The sequence below is a fragment of the Vitis riparia genome, chromosome 16 (assembly GCF_004353265.1).
Source record: "Vitis riparia cultivar Riparia Gloire de Montpellier isolate 1030 chromosome 16, EGFV_Vit.rip_1.0, whole genome shotgun sequence".
In the NCBI taxonomy this organism is placed as follows: domain Eukaryota; kingdom Viridiplantae; phylum Streptophyta; class Magnoliopsida; order Vitales; family Vitaceae; genus Vitis; species Vitis riparia.
In genome coordinates this window covers 16230518-16252448 of record NC_048446.1, presented here as the reverse complement: position 1 = coordinate 16252448, position 21931 = coordinate 16230518, and the positions used below count along the sequence as shown (strand labels likewise).

Below are 21931 nucleotides of genomic sequence, written 5' to 3'. Positions count from 1 at the left end.
ATGTGATTTGCCAAAAGTACTGCTCATGGAATATTGTTGAACCATGGTTGGTGTACTAAGTAATCTTTATTAGACTTGACAAGAATATATAAAGAGTAGTGCAATTAGTTAATAAAGATGGATTAACTACTTCAAAGGATTCTGGCCATGATTAGGACTGTTATTAGGCATGCTGAACATATACAGCTGATATGGAGAAACTTGTCCCCTCTCACTGTATCCAATATTTTATGCGTATATCCTCGATATCTACTATATGCATGCCTCATAAAGATGCTTAAGCCACCAAGGATATGAAGAGGGGGCAGTGATATTGGTGTCATTTTCCACTTAATTAATAATGTAAAGGTGATTGAGGCATGGGTATAATGAGGACATGGTTCACATTTATCTACATATATTTTTTCCGGTTCTTTCTTTGGTTAGCTAAGTGATATAAAAAGCCTAACATAGACCAATTGTGCTTCCTAGTTGGATGGGCACTTGTAATTATCACGATCAGCCTCAGCATCAATGATCAAACCAAGGACTCATTAGTTGATGCCTCCATATGCTTTTGTGATTAAATGAAAAACCATTAATTTAACCGCATACGTATTCACGAATCTTATCACCTATAAAGGAGTACAACTTTTGAAAAAAAAAGTTATCAAATTTTAGGATGACATGTTCCATAACAATATGCTCAAGAAAGCTTTTAAAGCTTAAAATGTATCTACATAATGAGCTTATAAGATATCATAATCATTTCATGTAAATATATTCGTATCGTGTCTTATAAGACTGTGAGGTAGAATAGTATGATTAATTAAACAAAACACCTTTTGTTAGCCACAAAAGAGCTAAAAGATAGTCTTTTATGTTATTTATAATCACCTGCTTCTGATGTCATTTGTAATAACCTACTTCCGATCGTATAAATTTTGTCCATTTTAAACCTAAAGGACCGTTTAAAATGTGTTTACATGATAAAAAGAAGTTGATACATATATGACCCGTTTTAAAATTCGTTTTAAGTGATTAGCAGAAGTAAATACATGTATAGCTTCTGAATTTTTTTTTTCACCTTCCAATATGTGGGATATCACATACATGTTGTGGGTTGGGAAGAGTTCAATCCTGTTCTAATGCTTTTCTACTAAGAGCAGTTAGCCTTGATGACAACATCCCCTGAACTACCTGTGAGCCAGGGCGGTGGCATTTAATTCAACGGCCTCGACAGTAGCGTTTTTGGCCCTCCCAATGAACTTTCCATATCCAAGATTGAAGACAATGAACCCACCTCCAAAATGCCAAAATCATCTTCTGATCTGCAGTGATCTACACGATTTGAAAATGATGTTGAATTTTTCCTTCTTTAGATGTGCAAGAGCTTGAATGGGTCGCAAATGAGATGGAAGTGCATGGCTAAGTCAGCTGGTCCAGCCAACTTTAAGGCACGCCAAGAAGGGGAAAAGGTCAGAAGACCCCAAGCGGCAAGCCGATATGGTCCCATAATTGGTTGTTTGTAGAGTAGCTAGCCTTCCCTATTTCTCTGGGTTGTGCATTAGTTGGACGGTTTTGGGTGTTTTGATGGTTACATTTTTCAAAGGTGGAGTGTGGGGAGGGCACAATTTCTTCACGCAATTTCCAACTTCCCCACACAAGTTGCAAACCCATCACCTCACTCAGAATCTCTCTCTCTCTCTCTCCCCGTCTCTCTCTCTCCCCCATTTCCAAGAAAACCCACATATACCCTTTTGCAAAAATCTGTCCATGAAATGGGTTATGCTTTTGTCTCTTTGAGCTTCAACATTTTCACTCAGAATCTCTCTCTCTCCCCCCACCCACCCCCCATCTCTCTCTCTCTCCCCCATTTCTAAATAAAAAACCCATATATACCCTTTTGTAAAACTCTGTCTATGAAATGGGTTTTGCTTTTGTCTCTATGAGCTTCAACATTTTTCAAATTTTTCTTGGTGTTTGTTCTCATGCACCCTCTAAGCCTTATTTGCATGCACCTTAGTTATTTGGAAGGCAAAAATATAATAAATAAGTGGGGAAAGAAAGTGATCCCTGTAAATTAATTAAAATATTGGAGGACACTGAAAGCAATTCGGCAATCAATGTAAATGCAATGATTAAAAATATTAAAGCATTAATCAACCATGTCATGAATTGAAATCTACTTATGGAATATTGAAAATGATAATTTATTTTTAGAAGCAACGTTTTGAGGTCAAAAATTTTGAAATGTGTCATGATATAATATATTAATATGCATATGTATCTTATATTAAATCGTAACAAATACAAATAATTATCCCTCCATCAACGTTTAGGCAAATTGGGCATGATTTGGGCTTTGATCCTTGATTTTAGTGTGATATTATATTAAGGACTTTGGAAGGAAAATCAAGCAAGATTTTTTTTTTATATTCAATTATTATAGTTAGTTAATAAACTTTGCAAGGAAGATTGTAACACAAGCAATTCTAAAAAATAAAACTTCTTGAACAAAAAATAAAATATTAGCTTAATTTGTCAGAAAATGCAACTATTATTATAATGTACTTATAAAATCGGTAATAATTTTTAAAAAACGTTTTTGAATTAGAAATGTTTGAAACACTAGAAACCACTTTGAAACCTATTTTAATAGATAATTCTTATTTTTTTAATTTTTTTATTATAGCATATATTATTTTACTCTATTAAAAAAATTGTATTTGACCCATGGAATAGTGTCCAAATACCCACGTTTGGAGGTCATTTTTGGGTTCAAAACCGTTGAGAATGATCAAAATAATGGTCATATTAAATCTATTTGAAGAGGTGATCCTTGGCCACTAGTCATATATAGAATGGCCCCACGTGAGAAAAACTTTGAGCTGAAAACCTCTATCAAGAAACACATGAAAACTAGAAGTTAAAAGAAAAGAAATATACAGAATCCACGCGTCAAAAGCCTTCAGAGACAATTGGGTGGGAAGGAAGGTGAGTCTTGTAATCACTCCAAGCTTAAGTCCCAAGGCCACGTCCGCCTGTCGTTGAACCCAACTTCCCCACAAACGATACGTCCAAAGTCTCCTCTCTCCCTCCCTCTCTCTCTCTCTCTCTCTCTCTCTCTCTCTCTTCCCATATAAACTCCAAATTTCTTCCGTTTTATCTACACCCATCTCTCTCTCCTTCCCTCTTTCCCTTTTCTTTTCATATATATATATATATATAAACGGCAGGGCCCTTCTGCTCGATCATCTTGTTTCAATATGTCTTTCAACAAGCCCAGATTTTCAAGGTCATCAGTAGCAGTAGCTGATGCTGCTTCGTGTTACTGTGCTGTTATTCTGGTGGCTTTAATCCTCTTGGGCTCTGTCAGAGAGTATTCTTCTCTCCCCACAGACGAGTCGGTGAAGGGGAACCAACTTCGGGCGCGGCCATGTGATGAAATCTATGTTGTTGGAGAAGGAGAAACCCTCCACACCATCAGCGACAAGTGTGGAGACCCGTATATAGTCGAGCAGAATCCACATATCCATGACCCAGATGATGTCTTTCCTGGACTTGTCATCAAAATCACTCCTTCAAAGCAGAGGAAGCTGCTGAGGTAGTTTATACCTTTTGATTACAAGGTTGTATTATAAGGGGAATCGATTCTCATAGGAAGCTAGAACCCTTCTTTTTTCTATACTTTTTCTTTTTCTTTTTCTTTTTCTTTTGGTTGATGTAAAGGACCCAGTCACATGATGGTGCCTGAAATAAGTTCATGGGCCGCTGCTGTTTCCCTTCTTTGTTTTATATATATATATATATCTATATATATATAGAAAAAGAAAAAAAGTCCTTTCAATATGAGTTTGTAGGATATGAAAATGATGGATTCTCTCTACTTGTGTCTGTCATTGGGTATGCGAAGAAGATGAACATGAGGTCTTTTCAATATGGGATTCTTCTTGACAAGGAAGAGAGCTTCAGGGGATTGGTAGTTTACAGTGACTCTGAGACTTATCTTGGATTCTATATTTCCATTTCGAACCTCCATTTTTTCTTCTTTGCATGAAGGAAATGGATTTTGTTTCGGAAATCCTAAGGAAGGAGGGAAGGATAAATTTAATGGATAAACAATACTTCCATCATCATTATCTTTTCCTTTTTTTGAAGCAACTAAAAAGAGAAATAAAAATATAAGAAAAAATTGAAGGCGGTTGGGTAAGAAAGCAGCAAAGACAAGTGATCATGCCTTCATCAACTTTGTCTCAACTCAACTCAAAACCCTCTCTCGTCAGTATCAGACTATCAGTTTGGTGATCATCCACACCGAGAATTCAATATTCACAATCCTTTTACCTCACACCTTCCTCTTTTAACATCAACAATCATCCTCAAAAATTTTCACACCTTCCTCGTTTTAACTTTACCAATCATCATCCCCATAGAGTATGATTTCTGACATTTGAGATTGGACCCAAGCTTCCAATTGGGTGTGTCCTGCAGGGCTGAACCCCTTAGGGTTACCAAATGGTTGGTCCAATTGAACAATTCAATGGCGGGAGAGGGGTTTGTGTTTTGAGTGTGGAGGGGGGGTGATGGCTTGACCCACTTGGTCTAAGGGGGGAGTAGTTAGAAACTTGGAATCAGGGGTCAAAGGCCGCATCAGCCGTCTCTCTTTCTAATCGTATTGTTTAAGCTTTAGGGTGACTTAATATTTGACACGTTTAGGGTCCAAATGAAGGGAAAATAAAGTACTTAACAACTCTCTTGGGTGGTCGGCTACTTGTGTATGGTACGATGGCTAAGTTCAATGAGATGGGGATTGCACCCATCATTCAACTTTTGATTTCTTTCTTATGTTTTTACTTTTTATATGGTGTGGCTTGAGAAGGACTTCAATTCAATTCAATTCATTTCTAATTATAGTGAAATTGTGACTTGGAATCCAGATAAGTGGATAAGATTAATCTAAGATAAGTAGATAAGATTAATCTGTTGGCAGCTAAAATGGAAAATAGGCTTTCATAAAGAAAGAAAATAACAACATGTTTGCTTTAATTTCAATTGCTTTTCATATTTTCATCATTAAAGTACTTATATTTTCAAAATATAAAAAACAATATTTTATTGTCTTATTTGAATATATTTTCTGTCTTTTTTTTCCTTTTTTTAAATTAGAAAATAATATTAATTACATTAAGAAATATTTGGTTTTAAAAACTATTTAAGGAAAGTACAAAAATGACTTAAATTTAATTTTTTTTTTAAAGATTAAAGATAAATCTGTACAAGATCTTTTACTTCTTAAAGATATAAAATAAATCCATATTTTTTTTAATATAAGATATTTTATTTTTAAAAAAATAATAGAAAATGTATTAAATCTTCATTTTTCCAAATTTTGCATATAAAATCTTTTTAGAAAAAGTGAGTTTTGACTTACTAATTTGAAAACATATATATATAAAAAGCAATCTCAATTTTTATACATCAATTTTATCTTTATTTATTTAATTTTTTTAAATATATATATTTTTATAAGTCATATAATTATTTTTTAAAATATCAATCTACTTGATAATATTAAATAAAATTATAAAAAATTTAATTTATTATTTTAATTTAATAAAAATATCTTACAAATAAATATATTATAAATTTTTTATTATATAATATGACATACAAATCATTTTGAAAAAATTCTCAGCATCCCCACGTGATAAATAAAATCTTTCTAATTTCTTAAATAATAATGATTTAATATCATTTATTATATAAATCCACTCATTTTCTTTTCTTTTTTTATAAACATTTTATTAATTGACATAAAAAATTTTAAAAATTAAAAACACAATTAAAACCAATAAAATTAAAAATTTTAAAAATAAAATATTGACTCTTGTCCTATTTTCAACTCTTTTTTGAATCATATTTTCTATTAGTGTAATTTAGTCAAATGAAAGTTAATAATTTTTATATTTTTAACATCAAAGCTTTTTTTATTTAAATTGTATTTCTAATTTTAAAAATTTATTATTTTATTGATCTCAAATCAGCTTCCATGGTAAAAAAAAAAAAAAAGCGATTAGTATTATTAACCTGACAAATAAAAAGTTATTTTAAGAAATAATCATTTTACTTGTAAAAAAATTTTATATATTTTAAAATATTTTTAAATGCATAAAGATAAAACCTACTTATAAAAGTTTGGAATGATTTTTTTTATATTTTTTCAAATTCGCGGGCAAAAACCTACTTTTCCCCGATCTTTTTGGTGGAGCATTCATTACGTGAAGCCACTTCTGGTGAAGTTAAAAATAATTAGATTAATAAGAATTTAATAATAAATGGAGGGTTGAAAGGGAAAGAAATGAACCGGGCAGGAAGCTTTTGGCACTCATCAATCACAAAGCTCCAAAGATTATATTATAAAAAAATAAAAAATAAAAAATAAAAAAAATATTTGGTTAGGGTCTTCAGTCACAAACCTACAAATTAAATAATACCTTTATTAATAGTAAACCTACGAAATAAAATAATATATTTATTAATAATTTAATTGTTGAATAGGGTATATAATAGGGAGGAATATAAATCCATCCTATGAATTAGAAAATTATTCATGGTGGTTGGTCGTCACACCAACATCCAATCCCATTTTGTCACAAAATTTACCTATATCATCTTCATGGTTATGACGGTCCAAATTTAATTTTGATTAGAAAATTCATGAAAATAACCCCCTTTAGTCACCATATTTTTTTATCATGAAGTCAGCCTAACAACTAGTAATTCTTTGCGAAATTCAGTTTATAAATATCTTTTATTAAAAAATTGTCGTATTTCTAAATTCCTTGTAAAAAAAATTAAAAAAAAAACATATTAAAAATTGTTATAACATGAGCCTCACCGCAGGCCACATTGAGTTTGGACTAGGGATGTGAAGAAATTTGGGCTGCGATACACTTTTGTGGATCGAGTTGGTTTAAAGCCTAATTTAATTTGGACCAAACGGTCAAGAATGCCCAACCTCATTGGTCCAAGTTCAATTGAAGTCCAGAAATATAATAATTATTTTATATTTATTATTATATTTTAACTACACAAGTTTTTACATGCTAGAAGTGTTGTAAATTTATAATATGAAGTTATATAAAAATATTGTATATAGTTTCATCACCTAATGTACCTAGTAAAAACTATTTATATTATTTATATAACTTAAAGTAAGGATGATAGTAATAGTGTTTTTTTGGATAGTCAAGGACAAGTTTAAATTTTAAATAAACGGATTAGGATGAGTTCGAGATTTTTATTTTTTTTTATTTTTTTATTTTTTAAAATCAAGATGGGTTTGGGTTTGAATATTGTCTTATTTCATTCCACCTCACTCTGATTATATATAAAATTAAAATTAAAATTAAATTTATTTTTATTTTCCTATTTTTAATAATCATAAAATAATTTTCAATAAAATAAATTATAAAAAATATAATATTTTAATTATTTATACAATATATTTATTTTAATGTAATTAAAAAATTTAAAAAAAATTAAAAAAAGTTAAAGTTGGTGGGCGGAAGGTTTTTTTTTTTTTTTCTATGGATGAGGATGATAATTATTTTGAATATATTGGAGGGGATGTGTTGCCATCCTAACTTAAAAGTAGGCGGTTGAATATATTTCCTTTTTTTTAGAAAAAACAATAATTTAATCATGGATTAGGTAATATCATAGGCAGGAATATTTGGTCATCCCAATTTATTCACCCATATTTTACAAGTGAATTAGAAAATAATTCATGGAGGTCGGCCGCCCCCAACATCCAATCCCATTTTGTCATGACAGTTGTTAATATTTGTTAATTTAACAATACCAACTTTATATTATAAGGGTCCAAATTTAAATTTTGATTAGAAAATTATTGAAAATAACTCCCTTTAATCTTTATATTTTTCATGATGAGGTCAGCTTAAAAACTAGTACTTCTTCTAAAAATATCCTTTATAAATATATTTTATTAAAAAAGTGTTGTGTCACTAAATTCATTGTAAAAACATTTTTTTTTTAAATGATTTATTACACTTTACCTCTAACTTATATTGTATTTTGCATATTGTCATTTTGAGTTTAAAATCAAATAATGTACCATTCATGTTTTATAATTACATACAATGTATATTTTTTGAGTAATAGTATTACATTTTTGGACAAAAGGTACATGTGCTTTTCACGTGATTGAGGGCGAAATGGTCATTTTCTTTTTAAGTCAGGGCAAAAGGTTCATTGTCATTTTAAAACCCTAAACTCCAATTCTCCTTTCCCTATCGAAGCCTTAGAATCCCAAGGAAGCAAATGCTGGACTTTTCTCTCTCCATTGTATTCACCTCTCGCATCTCTTTGAAACCCTAATTCGGAGTCGTTGTTGGATTTTTTTTATTCAATTTGTGGAATTTTCTTGAATCAAGGTTATGGTGGTGTGGATTGATTTTATTATTTATTGAATTGCTTGTTTTGGATGTGAGGGTGTTGATTGATTGGGGAATTTGTCAACTTTCAAAAGAGTCGGGGTTGGATTCTCTGCATGTTGTTGATTTGAATTGTGTTTTGATAATGTTATGTTTGATTGTGGAGAAAAAAGTGAGGTTATGAGAGGGAAATACAATTTTGTGAATTCAGGTTAGGTTGTGAATTTATTGTGCTTAACTCAACTAAATGATTGTATGAGTTTTTGTTTGAGTTTGTTACTATGTTTTTCTATGGAAAATTATAGGAGGATTTCATATTGGATTTCAAATTTGATTTTTTTTTTTTCATTTCTTTCAATAAATTCTAATTTTGATTTGAAATTTGGATAAATTAATATTGAATTTAGATGTGTAAGATCATAACTTGGCTGGGTTTTCAAATTATTTTTATTAAATTTAGATTTTGCTGAAGTGAAGAAACAAAGTTTTGATCGGGATGCCACTTTGCATCTATCTCTAGTTGCTATGACTTCAAATGAATTTGATGTCCGAGCTACTAAGCTTTTATTTGAAAAACCCTAGTTTAACACTTGAGAAAATTGTGGAGGCATCAATATTAGTTGTCAAAGCTACAAATAGGGCGGCTGGGGCTATTGTTGAAGAGAGAGCTACAATTATAAAAAGAAAATAACATTTTTGCCTTCGGTCACATGGAGAGCACGTGCGTTTAAAAATGTAACACTGTCATTCTACATTACATATAATTTTAAAACATGGAAAATACATTGTTTGATTTTAAATTTGAGGGGGTAATGTGCAAAACACGGTATAGTTATGGGGTAAAATACAATAAACCTTTTTTTTGTTTTTAATTTAATTTATTTTTATTTATTTATTTATTTGAATCGTTTCTGATTGATTGTTGTATAACATGAGCCTTGTTGCAGGCCACATTGAGTTTGGATTAGGCATGTGTGGAAATTAACGTTGGTGGGTAAGTTGTATGAAGCCCAATTCAGCTTGAGCCAACCGGTATCTTAGCCCGCAATCTTAGCCCGAGACAATTAGTTGGGCTTCGACCATTCCATGAAATGTGCATGGATACGCAAAAGTACTGACAGACCTTGGTTTGCGGTGAATAAGAGTTTGGATTTTCACATTTTAATTTTATTTATTTAATAATAAATACATTAAATAATATACTAAAGCAGTCCAAGAAATAATTTGAAATTTTTTAATAAGCATTGCAAAAATGAAAAATGTGATGGGTACAAAATTTGGAATGGACCTGTGAACAAGTTTGGGCCTTGGGCAATGTCATCCTCATTGACTGAATTTAGAGAAAATTGGTATAGATAAGTCCACCTCTTTTAAAAATAATTTGCATGTTTTTCTCTATGATATATTTGAATATTTTTAATTCGGTTGTATGTATGTCATATGGATTTTAAAAAAAATATTTTTAATAAAAAATTCTACCAATATGATCTATTAAATATTTGAGATAGCTTAGAATTAACATTATTTTTTAAAAAAATTTTAAAAATTTAAGTAAAAATAGACTTAAAGTACATAGATGATTTTTGTAATTTATCATTTCTTGGTGCAAAATAAAAGAATTAAATCTTTCATAGATAGTTTGTTCAGAAAAGATTTACATACATATGTATAGTTATTTATATAAGTTCCTATAATTTGACAAATTATCATATTTTATCGTACTCTCTCATTAGATATTGTAAAAATATATTTTGTTAAAAATTTACTAGGGAAAATTGGATGGAAAAAACCTCTGGTAAAAGAAAGACTTATAATATTCTATAAATGATTTGATAATTAGAAGTGCCTTGTTAAAAACTTTCTTAGTAGAATCTAATTGGATAAAATCTCTCAATTTTTACAATATCTAATTGTAACACTTTTGTGAATAGATTTACTATATTATCATATAAAGATATATTGAATATTAATTTTATTGTTCTCTTGAAGGTCATGAGTATAAAAAAAAAAAAAAAAAAAGGAAAATATGCTTACCTTTATCACCTTTTAAAACCTAAACATTTCAAGCTTAAAATTCAAACTTTTAAAACTCAGATTATTTGTCCCAGAGAGGGAATACATAGAGGGATCATCCACGACGGTGGAATTCGAAATTGGGAGCAAAAATGGGCCTATTGAAGATCATCATGGAGAGTTTGTGTGTCATTAACAAGATTTCATTTGAATGTTTGAATTGGATATGAGTTCATTCTATGATTCATCCATTTTAGTGTCATTGGTAAGATGTAACTAGGTTAGATCCTAAAGATTAATTAGGGTGAAGTGATTTCGAATTAGTGAAGCATTGACCATGAATTGTGAAAAGATAGTAGGAGGTAGGAAATTAATCATGTGGATTAAGTTCGATAAGAAAATCAATAATAGTAGATTTTGAGTAGATGAGATGATTGTGATTTTTGAACTTGTAATAAGATATTCCACGCAAATTCTTTTATTGACCATGTCATTTTCTTTATGAGATTGATTTGAAATTCTAAACTCACTACATTACTAACATTGATTAATTAGCACATATACCATAGGTCAATGGTAGGTGAAATCTCAAATGTGAAATTTATAGATTTCATAAATTGAGACATTGTAAGAGCGTTTTTACAATAACAAATACTTCCAAATTTAGGGATCAATAATTACCAACTAAACACTAATAAAAATATATATTACACAAATTGGTAACACTTAGCATGAATTACCTCTTTTAGGCTAAGTTGAAATTAAAAAAGCATCCTTTTGACAATTCGTCAATATATATGAAGTTGTGTGCCTCAATTTTAAAGGAAAAATGTTATAAAAAAAATATCAATTAAGGAGTAAAAAAAAAAGGAAAAAAGAAAAAAAAAAGAAGAAAAAAACAAGACTTAGGCCTGATAACTATTTGAAAAAACAATATTTTGTTCTCTAAAATGAAAAAAATAGGAAAACACTTTTGTCAATTAGAATACTATTCTCTTTCTAAAAATATAAAATGTGGTGTTTTTCAATAATATCTTTTAGTCGATTTCAATTATTTTCGAATAATTGTTTTAAAAAATAAATATACAAATATGTATAATAATTAAAAATATAGAACTAGATATAGAAAATATTTTTAAAACATATTTAAAAATATTAAAAATATGGTAAAAATATTTCATATCTCCTAACTGACTTTTGTTTTACAAAATATCGATAAAATTCTTAAAAGCTATTTTTCAAAAGCATTTTTGAAAACAGTTACTACTTGGGCTTTAGCATCTTTCTTAACAACCCAAAAGTTAATGCAATTATTAAGGGCTACTAACTCTTCGGCCAATAAATTTTCAACCATGATAAAGGCGGGTTTGTGTTTTATTATGAGTTCCGTTTTCAAAGAATCCAAGGCAGTCCCACCTCATTCTCCATTACCAAGCTTTAAATTTCTGGGACTCCACTTTTCATTGAGGGGCAGCATGCAGTTGAACTACTTCAAAGAAAATTAATTTGTTGCCTTACTCGGAAAACATCTCAAGATGCTAATCAAAACCCTCATTCTCCTTGGAGTAATTTCCCCTCATTGGAATGTGAGTAGAGAATCTAGAGACTGGGCCAAAGCATTTCACAAGTGGGTTGCCTTAAAACAAACAAATAAGAGATCGAATATAAGTCACAAACGAAATGAGATTGAAGTAAAAATAATAGAACATTAAAATATATATGTGGCTGATTGATGGCATCTTTTGATTGATGATATCTTTTGGATATTCATTAATTGGAGACATTAATCACTTACCAACTCTCAGTTACGAAGTCTCAGGGTCTACTAAATTAACCAAACCATATATACCATATTAATTATGCAATTTCTACCAACAAGCTGTATGGGCACCCTTTTCTACAAGCAAAGGGATAAAAGGGAAGGGATATGGGCATTTCAACAAGCTGGGTAGCTACCTTCTTGGGCACTGAACTAAAATCTTTATATCCCTGCAGGAATGGGTGCAAGCAATTCTTGTTGTTGAGCTACAACTTCATGTCTCCAGTGGATTGAAACCGATATCCTTGCATGGTTTTGAGCTCATTCATGTAACGCGGTAGAGATTGATAAGTTGAGCAGACATAAAGCTTATTAGTCTGGTTTTGATTTTCTAGAGAAGTCCCAGAAAGTGTTTTTTGAGGTTGGGATCCTGAAGTTAATTAGATTATGGGTTTGAGGTGGTGGAGAAATTTTGGTGCAATTCTTGCTGGAGTATTACTGTTCTTTCATGGCTTCTGTTACTCAGAGAAAGGTACGAATTTCTCACTGAATTCTGATATTTCATTACATATAAAGATCAGAAAAATATAAGATGCAAAGCTTTGTTTCTCTGTTTATTAATTTCTCCATTAAAATGGATCTTGTTATACTCTCCCTATGCAGCTCCCAATTATTCATTCCTCCAAGATGCAAAACAGGCTCCACCAAACCTATATTACGACTATATAATCATTGGGGGAGGAACCTCTGGCTGTGCATTGGCTGCAACTCTCTCCCAAAACGCGACCGTTTTGGTGCTTGAAAGAGGAGGCTCGCCCTATGGCAACCCTAAGATAAGAAACCTGGATTCGTTCTTTGCCAACATTTTGGACAATTCTCCATTATCACCTTCCCAACCCTTCATCTCAGAAGATGGAGTCTTCAACACTCGAGCCCGTGTTCTAGGTGGTGGAAGCGCCTTGAATGCTGGTTTCTATTCAAGAGCTAGCGCCGGCTACGTAAAAAGCTCAGGCTGGGACGAAAGACTGGTGAAGGAGTCTTATGAATGGGTGGAAAAGAAGGTGGTGTTCAAGCCCCCGATGCTGCAGTGGCAGTCTGCTGTCAGAGATGGATTACTGGAGGCAGGTGTGTTGCCATACAATGGATTTAGCTACGAACATTTGTATGGGACTAAAGTTGGCGGAACCATATTCGATCATCAGGATCACAGACACACTGCTGCTGATTTGCTCGAGTATGCCAACCCTAAAAATATTGTTGTTCTCTTACATGCAACAGTGGAGAAGATTGAGTTTAGATTGCATGGTAAGACTTAATAACGTGTTGATACAATATATATTTTCGGATCACAAACCCCTAGAATTAAGGACGAAAAACATTAGTTTAGGGTTTGCATAACCTTGTATATATTTGATGATCTGTTTGGTGGGTACCATTTTTATAAGCTGCTATGAACATTAATCTAAAAAAATCCAAAATGTCCAAGTGATTTTCTGACAACATAAAATAGCATTGTTCTATAGGGAAAATGAGATATTCTGAATAATGGGCAATTGTTTGATATGATTGTGAAATTAATGCTTTTTCATCTTCTTTATGATGATGGTTGGTGCAGGAGAATCAAAGCCAATAGCCTTAGGTGTGATATTTAGAGATGAAGTAGGAGTCAGGCATAATGCGTATAGGAGGGATTCCAAGAGCGAGATCGTATTGTCAGCTGGAGCAATTGGAAGCCCACAATTGTTGATGCTGAGTGGAATTGGGCCTAAGGCCCATATTAAGGCCCATGGTATTCCAGTGATTCTGGAGCAGTCCATGGTTGGCCAAGGCATGGCTGACAACCCAATGAATGCCCTGCCCATTCCCTCTCCACGGCCCGTCGAAAATTCCCTCATCCAAGTCGTGGGCATCACCACGTTTGGGAGTTACATCGAGGCCGCTAGCGGTTCCGATATCATCCGTTCTTGGTTTCACAGGCCTCCTGAACAGTTATCCAATGCTTCTACAAACCCAAAAGGTACGGAGAAAACCCTTAAAGCCATGCACACCATGATGAAAGCAACAGTGAGAGGTGGAATCATCCTTGAGAAGATCCAAGGTCCGATCTCAACAGGCCACCTGAAGCTCCGAACCACCAACCCAGAGGACAACCCATATGTCACCTTCAATTACTTCAAGGAGCCTGAGGACCTCCAGAGATGTGTGGAAGGCATGCGCACCATCATAAAAGTAATAAACTCAAAAGCCTTCTCCAAGTTCCGATTCCCCCACATACCAGTCCAACTTCTTATAGATATGGTGGTGAATTCCCCAGTGAACTTGCGGCCCAGACATGTCGGCGCCTCCATCTTCTTAGAACAGTTTTGCATAGACACTGTAATGACGATCTGGCATTATCATGGAGGCTGCCATGTTGGGCGAGTGGTGGACCCAGACTACAAGGTTATTGGCGTGGATGGGCTAAGAATTATAGATGGTTCCACCTTTAATCACTCTCCGGGGACTAATCCACAAGCTACTGTTATGATGCTTGGAAGGTACCTAGTCGTTTATCATAATCAAATATTCGTATTTTTTTCCATTATTACTGATTTTTTTTTCCTTTTAATTTTCTAATGCAGGTACATGGGAGAGAAGATTCTTGGTGAGAGATGAAGTAGCAAAAATTGTGATTTTTTTTTTTTTTTTTGGGCTTTATCAAGTGGGTTTGAAAGTTTGAGAAGTAAGGATTTGCTGCTAATAAATAACTTCACCTACATTACGAATGGAAGCTCTGTAAATGTTCAAAGTGCATCATATTTGGAGAATTACATTGACATGTTCAAATTTAAAGGAAAAAAAATTTAATCAAAACCATATGAATATTAATTTTATTGTTCTCTTGGAAGTCACGAGTATAAATTTTTTTTAGGAAAATATGCTTACTTTTGTCACATTTTAAAACCAAACATTTCAAACTTAAATTTAAACTTTTGAAACTAAAATTATTAGTCCCAAAGAGGGAATACATAGAGGGATCTTCCACGATGACGGAACTCGAAATTGGGAGCAAAAAGGGGCCAATTGAAGATCATCATGGAGAGTTTGTGTGTCATTGACTAGATTTCATTTAAATGTTTGATTTAGATATGAGTTCATTATATGATTCATCCATTTTAGTGTCATTGGTAAGATGTAGCTAGGTTAGATCCTAAAGATTAATTAGGGTGAAGTGATTTTGAATTAGCGAAGCATGGACCATGAATTGTGAAAAGATAGTAGGAGGTAGAAAATTAATCATGTGAATTGAGTTCGATAAGAAAATCAATAATAATAGATTTTGAGTAGTTGGGATGATTGTGATTTTTGAACTTGCCATAAAATATTCCACCTAAATTCTTTTATTGACCATGTCATTTTCTTTATGAGATTGATTTGGAATTCTAAATCCACTACATTACTAACATTAATTAATTAACATATATATCATAGATCAATGGTAGGTGAAATCTCAAATGTGATCGAAATTTATAGATTTCACAAATTGAGATGTTGTTAGAGCATTTTTACAATAGCAAATACTTCCAAATTCAGGGATCAATAATTATCAAGTGAGCACTAATAACAATATATACTACACCAATTGGTAACACTTAGCATGAAATACCTCTTTTAGGCTAAGTTGAAATTAAAAAAGAATCCTCATGACAAATTCGTCAATATATATGAAGTTGTGTGCCTCTTGGGTTTGAAAAACATGGTAAATATGATTATTTTAGTATGGTTGAGTTGTCACAACCATGGGATGGCTCCATGGCCTATAATTGTTAATTCATTAGGGTAGGTCGGAACATTTCATTTTCCTAGACTCTCTCTAATTTGGTTAGTGTAGTAGTTAATGAACTCACCTAAATTTTCTTCTTTTGCTTTAAATCAAAACCATATGCAAACATTTTTTCTTCTATTAGAAAGATGTTCAAAGTGCATCGTATTTGGAGAATCACATTGACATGTTCAATTTTAAAGGAAAAAAATTAATCAAAACCAAATGAATATTAATTTTATTGTTCTCTTGGAAGTCACGAGTCTAAATTTTGTTTAGGAAATATGCTTACTTTTGTCACATTTTAAAACCAAACATTTCAAGCTTAAAGTCAAACTTTTGAAACTCAAATTATTAGTCCCAAAGAGGGAATACATAGAGGGATCTTCCACGATGGCAAAATTCGAAATTGGGAGCAAAAATGGGCCAACTGAAGATCATCATGGAGAGTTTGTGTCATTGACAAGATTTCATTTGAATGTTTGAATTAGATATGAGTTCATTCTATGATTCATCCATTTTTGTGTCATTGGTAAGATGTAGGTAGGTTAGATCCTAAAGATTAATTAAGGTGAAGTGATTTCAAATTAGTGAAGCATTGACCATGAATTGTGAAAAGATAATAAGAGGTAGGAAATTAATCATGTGGATTGAGTTCGATAAGAAAATCAATAATAGTAGATTTTGAGTAGTTGGAATGATTGTGATTTTTGAACTTGTAATAAGATATTCCATTTAAATTCTTTTATTGACCATGTCATTTTCTTTATGAGATTGATTTGGAATTATAAATTCACTACATTACTAACACTGATTAATTAACATATATATCATAGGTCAATGGTAGGTGAAATCTCAAATGTGAAATTTATAGATTTCACAAATTGAGATGTTGTTAGAGCATTTTTACAATAACAAATACTTCCAAATTCAAGGATCAATAATTACCAACTAAACACTAATAACAATATATACTACACCAATTGGTAACTCGTAGCATGAAATACCTCTTTTAGGCTAAGGTAAAATTAAAAAAGCATCCTCATGACAAATTCGTCAATATATATGAAGTTGTGTGCCTCTCGAATTTGAAATACATGGTAAATATGATTATTTTAGTATGGTTGAGTTGTCGCAACCAAGGGATGGCTCCATGGCTTATAATTGTTAATTCATTAGGGTAGGTCGGGACATTTCATTTTCCTAGACTCTCTCTAATTTGGTTAGTGTAGTAGTTAATGAACTCACCTAAATTTTTTTCTTTGGTTCTAAATCAAAACCATATGCAAACATTTTTTTTTCTTTTAGAAAAATGTTCAAAGTACATTGTATTTGGAGAATCACATTGACACGTTCAATTTTAAAGGAAAAATGCTATAAAAATATCAAACTTAAGGAGTTATAAAAAAGGAACAAAGAAAAAAAGAAAAAAAACAAGGCTTAGGCATTGTTTGATAACTATTTTAAAAAACAATATTTTGTTCTTTAAAATAAACAATAGGAAAACACTTTTGACAATTAAAAAACTATTCTCTTTCTAAAAATATAAAATATGGTGTTTTTATATAATATTTTTTATTGATTTTCAATTATTTTTGAATGGTTATTTTAAAAAATAAATATGCAAATATATATAATAATTAAAAATATAGAACTAGATATATAAAATATTTTAAAAACATATTTAAAAATATTAGAAGTATGATAAAAATATTTCATAGTTTCTAACAAACTTTTATTTTATAAAATATCATATAATTTTTAAACGATATTTTTCAAAATTATTTTTAAAAGCAGTTATCAGTGTATATATATATATATATATATGTGGTTGATTGATGACATCTTTTGATTGATGATATCTTTTGGATATTCATTAATTGGAGACATTAATCACTTGCCAACTCTCCGTTACGAAGTCTCAGGGTCTATAAATTAACCAAACCATATATGCCATATTAATTATGCAAGTTCTACCAACAAGCTGTATGGGCACCCTTTTCTACAACCAAAGGGATAAAAGGGAAGGGATATTGGCATTTCAACAAGCTGGGTAGCTACCTTCTTGGGCACTGAACTAAATCTTTATATCCCTGCAGGAATGGGTGCAAGCAATTCTTGTTGTTGAGCTACAACTTCATGTCTCCAGTGGATTGAAACCGATATCCTTGCATGGTTTTGAGCTCATTCATGTAACGCGGTAGAAATTGATATGTTGAGCAGACATAAAGCTTATTAGTCTGGTTTAGATTTTCTAGAGAAGTCCCAAAAAGTGTTTTTTGAGGTTGGGATCCTGAAGTTAATTAGGTTATGGGTTTGAGGTGGTGGAGAAATTTTGGTGCAGCTCTTGCTGGAGTATTACTGTTCTTTCATGGCTTCTGTTACTCAGAGAAAGGTATGAATTTCTCACTGAATTCTGATATTTCATTACATATAAAGATCAGAAAAATATAAGATGCAAAGCTTTGTTTCTCTGTTTATTAATTTCTCCATTAAAATTGATCTTGTTATACTCTCCATATGCAGCTCCCAATTATTCATTCCTCCAAGAAGCAAAACAGGCTCCACCAAACCTATATTACGACTATATAATCATTGGGGGAGGAACCTCTGGCTGTGCATTGGCTGCAACTCTCTCCCAAAACGCTACCGTTTTGGTGCTTGAAAGAGGAGGCTCGCCCTATGGCAACCCTAAGATAAGAAACCTGGATTCGTTCTTTGCCAACATTTTTGACAATTCTCCATTATCACCTTCCCAATCCTTCATCTCAGAAGATGGAGTCTTCAACAATCGAGCCCGTGTTCTAGGTGGTGGAAGCGCCTTGAATGCTGGTTTCTATTCAAGAGCTAGCGCCGGCTACGTAAAAGGCTCAGGCTGGGACGAAAGACTGGTGAAGGAGTCTTATGAATGGGTGGAAAAGAAGGTGGTGTTCAAGCCCCCGATGCTGCAGTGGCAGTCTGCTGTCAGAGATGGATTGCTGGAGGCAGGTGTGTTGCCATACAATGGATTTAGCTATGAACATTTGTATGGGACTAAAGTTGGAGGAACCATATTCGATCATCAGGATCACAGACACACTGCTGCTGATTTGCTCGAGTATGCCAACCCTAAAAATATTGCTGTTCTTCTACATGCAACAGTGGAGAAGATTGAGTTTAGATTGCATGATGGTAAGATTTATTAACGTGTTGATACAATATATATTTTTGGATAACAAACCCCTAGAATTAAGGATGAAAAACATTAGTTTAGGGTTTACATAACCTTGTATATATTTAATGATCTGTTTGGGGGATACCTATTTTTATAAGCTGCTACGAACATTAATCTAAAAAAATCCAAAATGTCAAGTGATTTTCTGACAACATAAAATAGCATTGTTTTATAGGGAAAATGAGATATTCTGAATCTTGGGCAATATGTTTGATATGATTGTGAAATTAATGCTTTTTCATCTTTATGATGATGGTTGATGCAGGAGAATCAAAGCCAATAGTCTTGGGTGTGATATTTAGAGATGAAGTAGGAATCAGGCATAGTGCGTATAGGAGGGACTCCAAGAGCGAGATCATATTGTCAGCTGGCGCAATTGGAAGCCCTCAATTGTTGATGCTGAGTGGAATTGGGCCTGAGGCCCATCTTAAGGCCCATGGTATCCCAGTGTTTCTGGACCAGCCCATGGTTGGCGAAGGCATGGCTGACAACCCAATGAATGCCCTGCCCATTCCCTCTCCACGGCCCGTCGAAAATTCCCTCGCCCAAGTCGTGGGCATCACCACGTTTGGGAGTTACATTGAAGCCGCTAGCGGTTCCGATATCATCCATTCTTGGTTTCACAGGCCTCCTGAACAGTCATCCAATGATTCTACACCAAAAGGTACGGAGAAAACCCTTAAAGCCATGCACACCATGATGAAAGCAACAGTGAGAGGTGGAATCATCCTTGAGAAGATCAGAGGTCGATCTCAACAGGCCACCTGAAGCTCCGAACCACCAACCCAGAAGACAACCCATATGTGACCTTCAATTACTTCAAGGAGCCCGAGGACCTCCAGAGATGTGTGGAAGGCATGCGCACCATCATAAAAGTCATAAACTCAAAAGCCTTCTCCAAGTTCCGATTCCCCCACATACCAGTCCAACTTCTTATAGATATGGTGGTGAATTCCCCAGTGAACTTGCGGCCTAGACATGTCGGCGCCTCCATCTTCTTAGAACAGTTTTGCATAGACACTGTAATGACGATCTGGCATTATCATGGAGGCTGCCATGTTGGGCGAGTGGTGGACCAAGACTACAAGGTTATTGGCGTGGATGGGCTAAGAATTATAGATGGTTCCACCTTTAATCACTCTCCGGGGACTAATCCACAAGCTACTGTTATGATGCTTGGAAGGTACCTAGTCGTTTATCATAATCAAATATTCGTATTTTTTTCCATTATTACTGATTTTTTTTTTCCTTTTAATTTTCTAATGCAGGTACATGGGAGAGAAGATTCTTGGTGAGAGATGAACTAGCAAAAATTGTGATTTTTATTTATTATTTATTATTATTATTATTATTTTGGGCTTTATCAAGTGGGTTTGAAATTGTGAGAACTAAGGATTTGCTGCAGCTGCTTCTAATAAATTGCTTCAACTACATTACGAATGGAAGCTCTGTAAAATTACAATACTGTCTTAAGAAGTATTAGATTACAAGTATTCATAAAGAAAAACTAAGTACAAATAGAAGAAGACAAATAAAAACTTAAGGAAAATGTGATACAATTAGTAAAACCAGCAAGACTCAAACCAAAACGTTTCATGACCGGTCCTGATATTGAACTATGAAAAAAGCTGAGAACTTTACCATCTCTCAGTCAACCCCATGACAGGAACTGAAAATGAAGTAATTTACAGATACACATCACATATATCTATTAGAAAGGAGCACAGCGTAAGTCACCCTTCAGAGTTGGCACAAGAGACCCCAGCCGTCTGATTCTGAGAGCGTCCATGTGGGTCCTTGTCTTCATAAATGGTGTCCAGCTTTCTTCCAGAGGAGTTACCCTTAGTGGTGGCTATGATCATAGGTGGTGCTTTCTCCTCTATCCTCTGATTCTCCATCTTCCTTGTTTCCACTGATCTTTTCATCTTCCCTCTATCTCTTTCTCTTTATCGTTATGCTCCACTTTCCCGAGAAAATATCCACACTAGAACATCACAGACGCATCCCATTACCGTCTGTGATTATCATATGGAGTGAGGAGGGAACCGGCTGTTCCCGGTAAACACCTGGGAGTTCCCGGTTGCTTGGCGGCACATCTGCCGGATGTGCCGGTTTCTCCGCCGCACTACGGGCTAGTGTCCGTTACCCAAGGAATTTGAAGTGGTGATGGGGTAAGATGTCGTGTAATATAACTGTCGTGCTTCCATATCAGAGCCGTCGATTCTGCAGTCCCGTGGTGATGATCAAATCATTGATCCACTGTTTGAAGTTTGTTTGATGATTTTGGAGGGTTAAATAACGACTGCAGCAATGGAGCACGGTGGTCCCTGCAGCACCCAATAGTTTCCTTACTTTTCTTATCCATTTTGTGAGGCGGTCTGTTGGCGGTTGAGCTGCCTTATACTTATCCCCAGAGAAAAGTTAGCGTACAGGCGTCTGTCATGCATGAACATGACAACGCTTCACAGGCCTCCGATTACCTTGCCAAGTGTGTCAAAATGAATTCTATGGCAGGAATTCAGAATTAAGAGAATCGAACAAAGTGGGGACGACTAGAAATTTTGGAAGTTTTTCCATCTAGTTTAGTCCAAATATTTACTAATCTGTCACTGTTTCATTTTAAAGCTTTGCAGTGATATCATGATGTAAATAATAAAAACAAATCAGATTGGATGTGAGATGCTGAGTCATATGAAGGATTTTTA

The 21931-nt window shown here is 33.3% G+C and overlaps 2 protein-coding genes and 1 pseudogene across 2 annotated transcripts; all 3 read left to right on the top strand.

Annotated features, from left to right (window-relative positions):
* Positions 1-3048: 3048 nt before the first annotated feature.
* Positions 3049-4115, top strand: LOC117933140. Its single transcript, XM_034854535.1, has one exon. It carries the CDS (start codon positions 3249-3251, stop codon positions 3588-3590), a length of 342 nt encoding a protein of 113 aa, XP_034710426.1. The 5' UTR covers positions 3049-3248; the 3' UTR covers positions 3591-4115.
* Positions 4116-12657: 8542 nt separating this feature from the next.
* Positions 12658-15096, top strand: LOC117933325 (protein HOTHEAD-like). The gene is made up of 4 exons (XM_034854692.1): positions 12658-12742; positions 12874-13515; positions 13826-14747; positions 14832-15096. The coding sequence occupies exons 1-4, from the start codon at positions 12658-12660 to the stop codon at positions 14863-14865; spliced, it is 1683 nt and encodes a 560-aa protein (XP_034710583.1). The 3' UTR covers positions 14866-15096.
* Positions 15097-17966: 2870 nt separating this feature from the next.
* On the top strand, positions 17967-20666 carry LOC117932919 (annotated as a pseudogene).
* The last annotated feature ends 1265 nt before the right edge of the window (positions 20667-21931 follow it).

Coding starts and splice junctions, on each gene's coding strand:
- LOC117933140 (XM_034854535.1), top strand. CDS start 3,249: ATGTCTTTCAACAAGCCCAGATTTTCAAGGTCATCAGTAGCAGTAGCT.
- LOC117933325 (XM_034854692.1), top strand. CDS start 12,658: ATGGGTTTGAGGTGGTGGAGAAATTTTGGTGCAATTCTTGCTGGAGTA. Junction 12,743..12,873: donor CTTCTGTTACTCAGAGAAAG/GTACGAATTTCT, acceptor CTCCCTATGCAG/CTCCCAATTATTCATTCCTC. Junction 14,748..14,831: donor ACTGTTATGATGCTTGGAAG/GTACCTAGTCGT, acceptor TTTCTAATGCAG/GTACATGGGAGAGAAGATTC.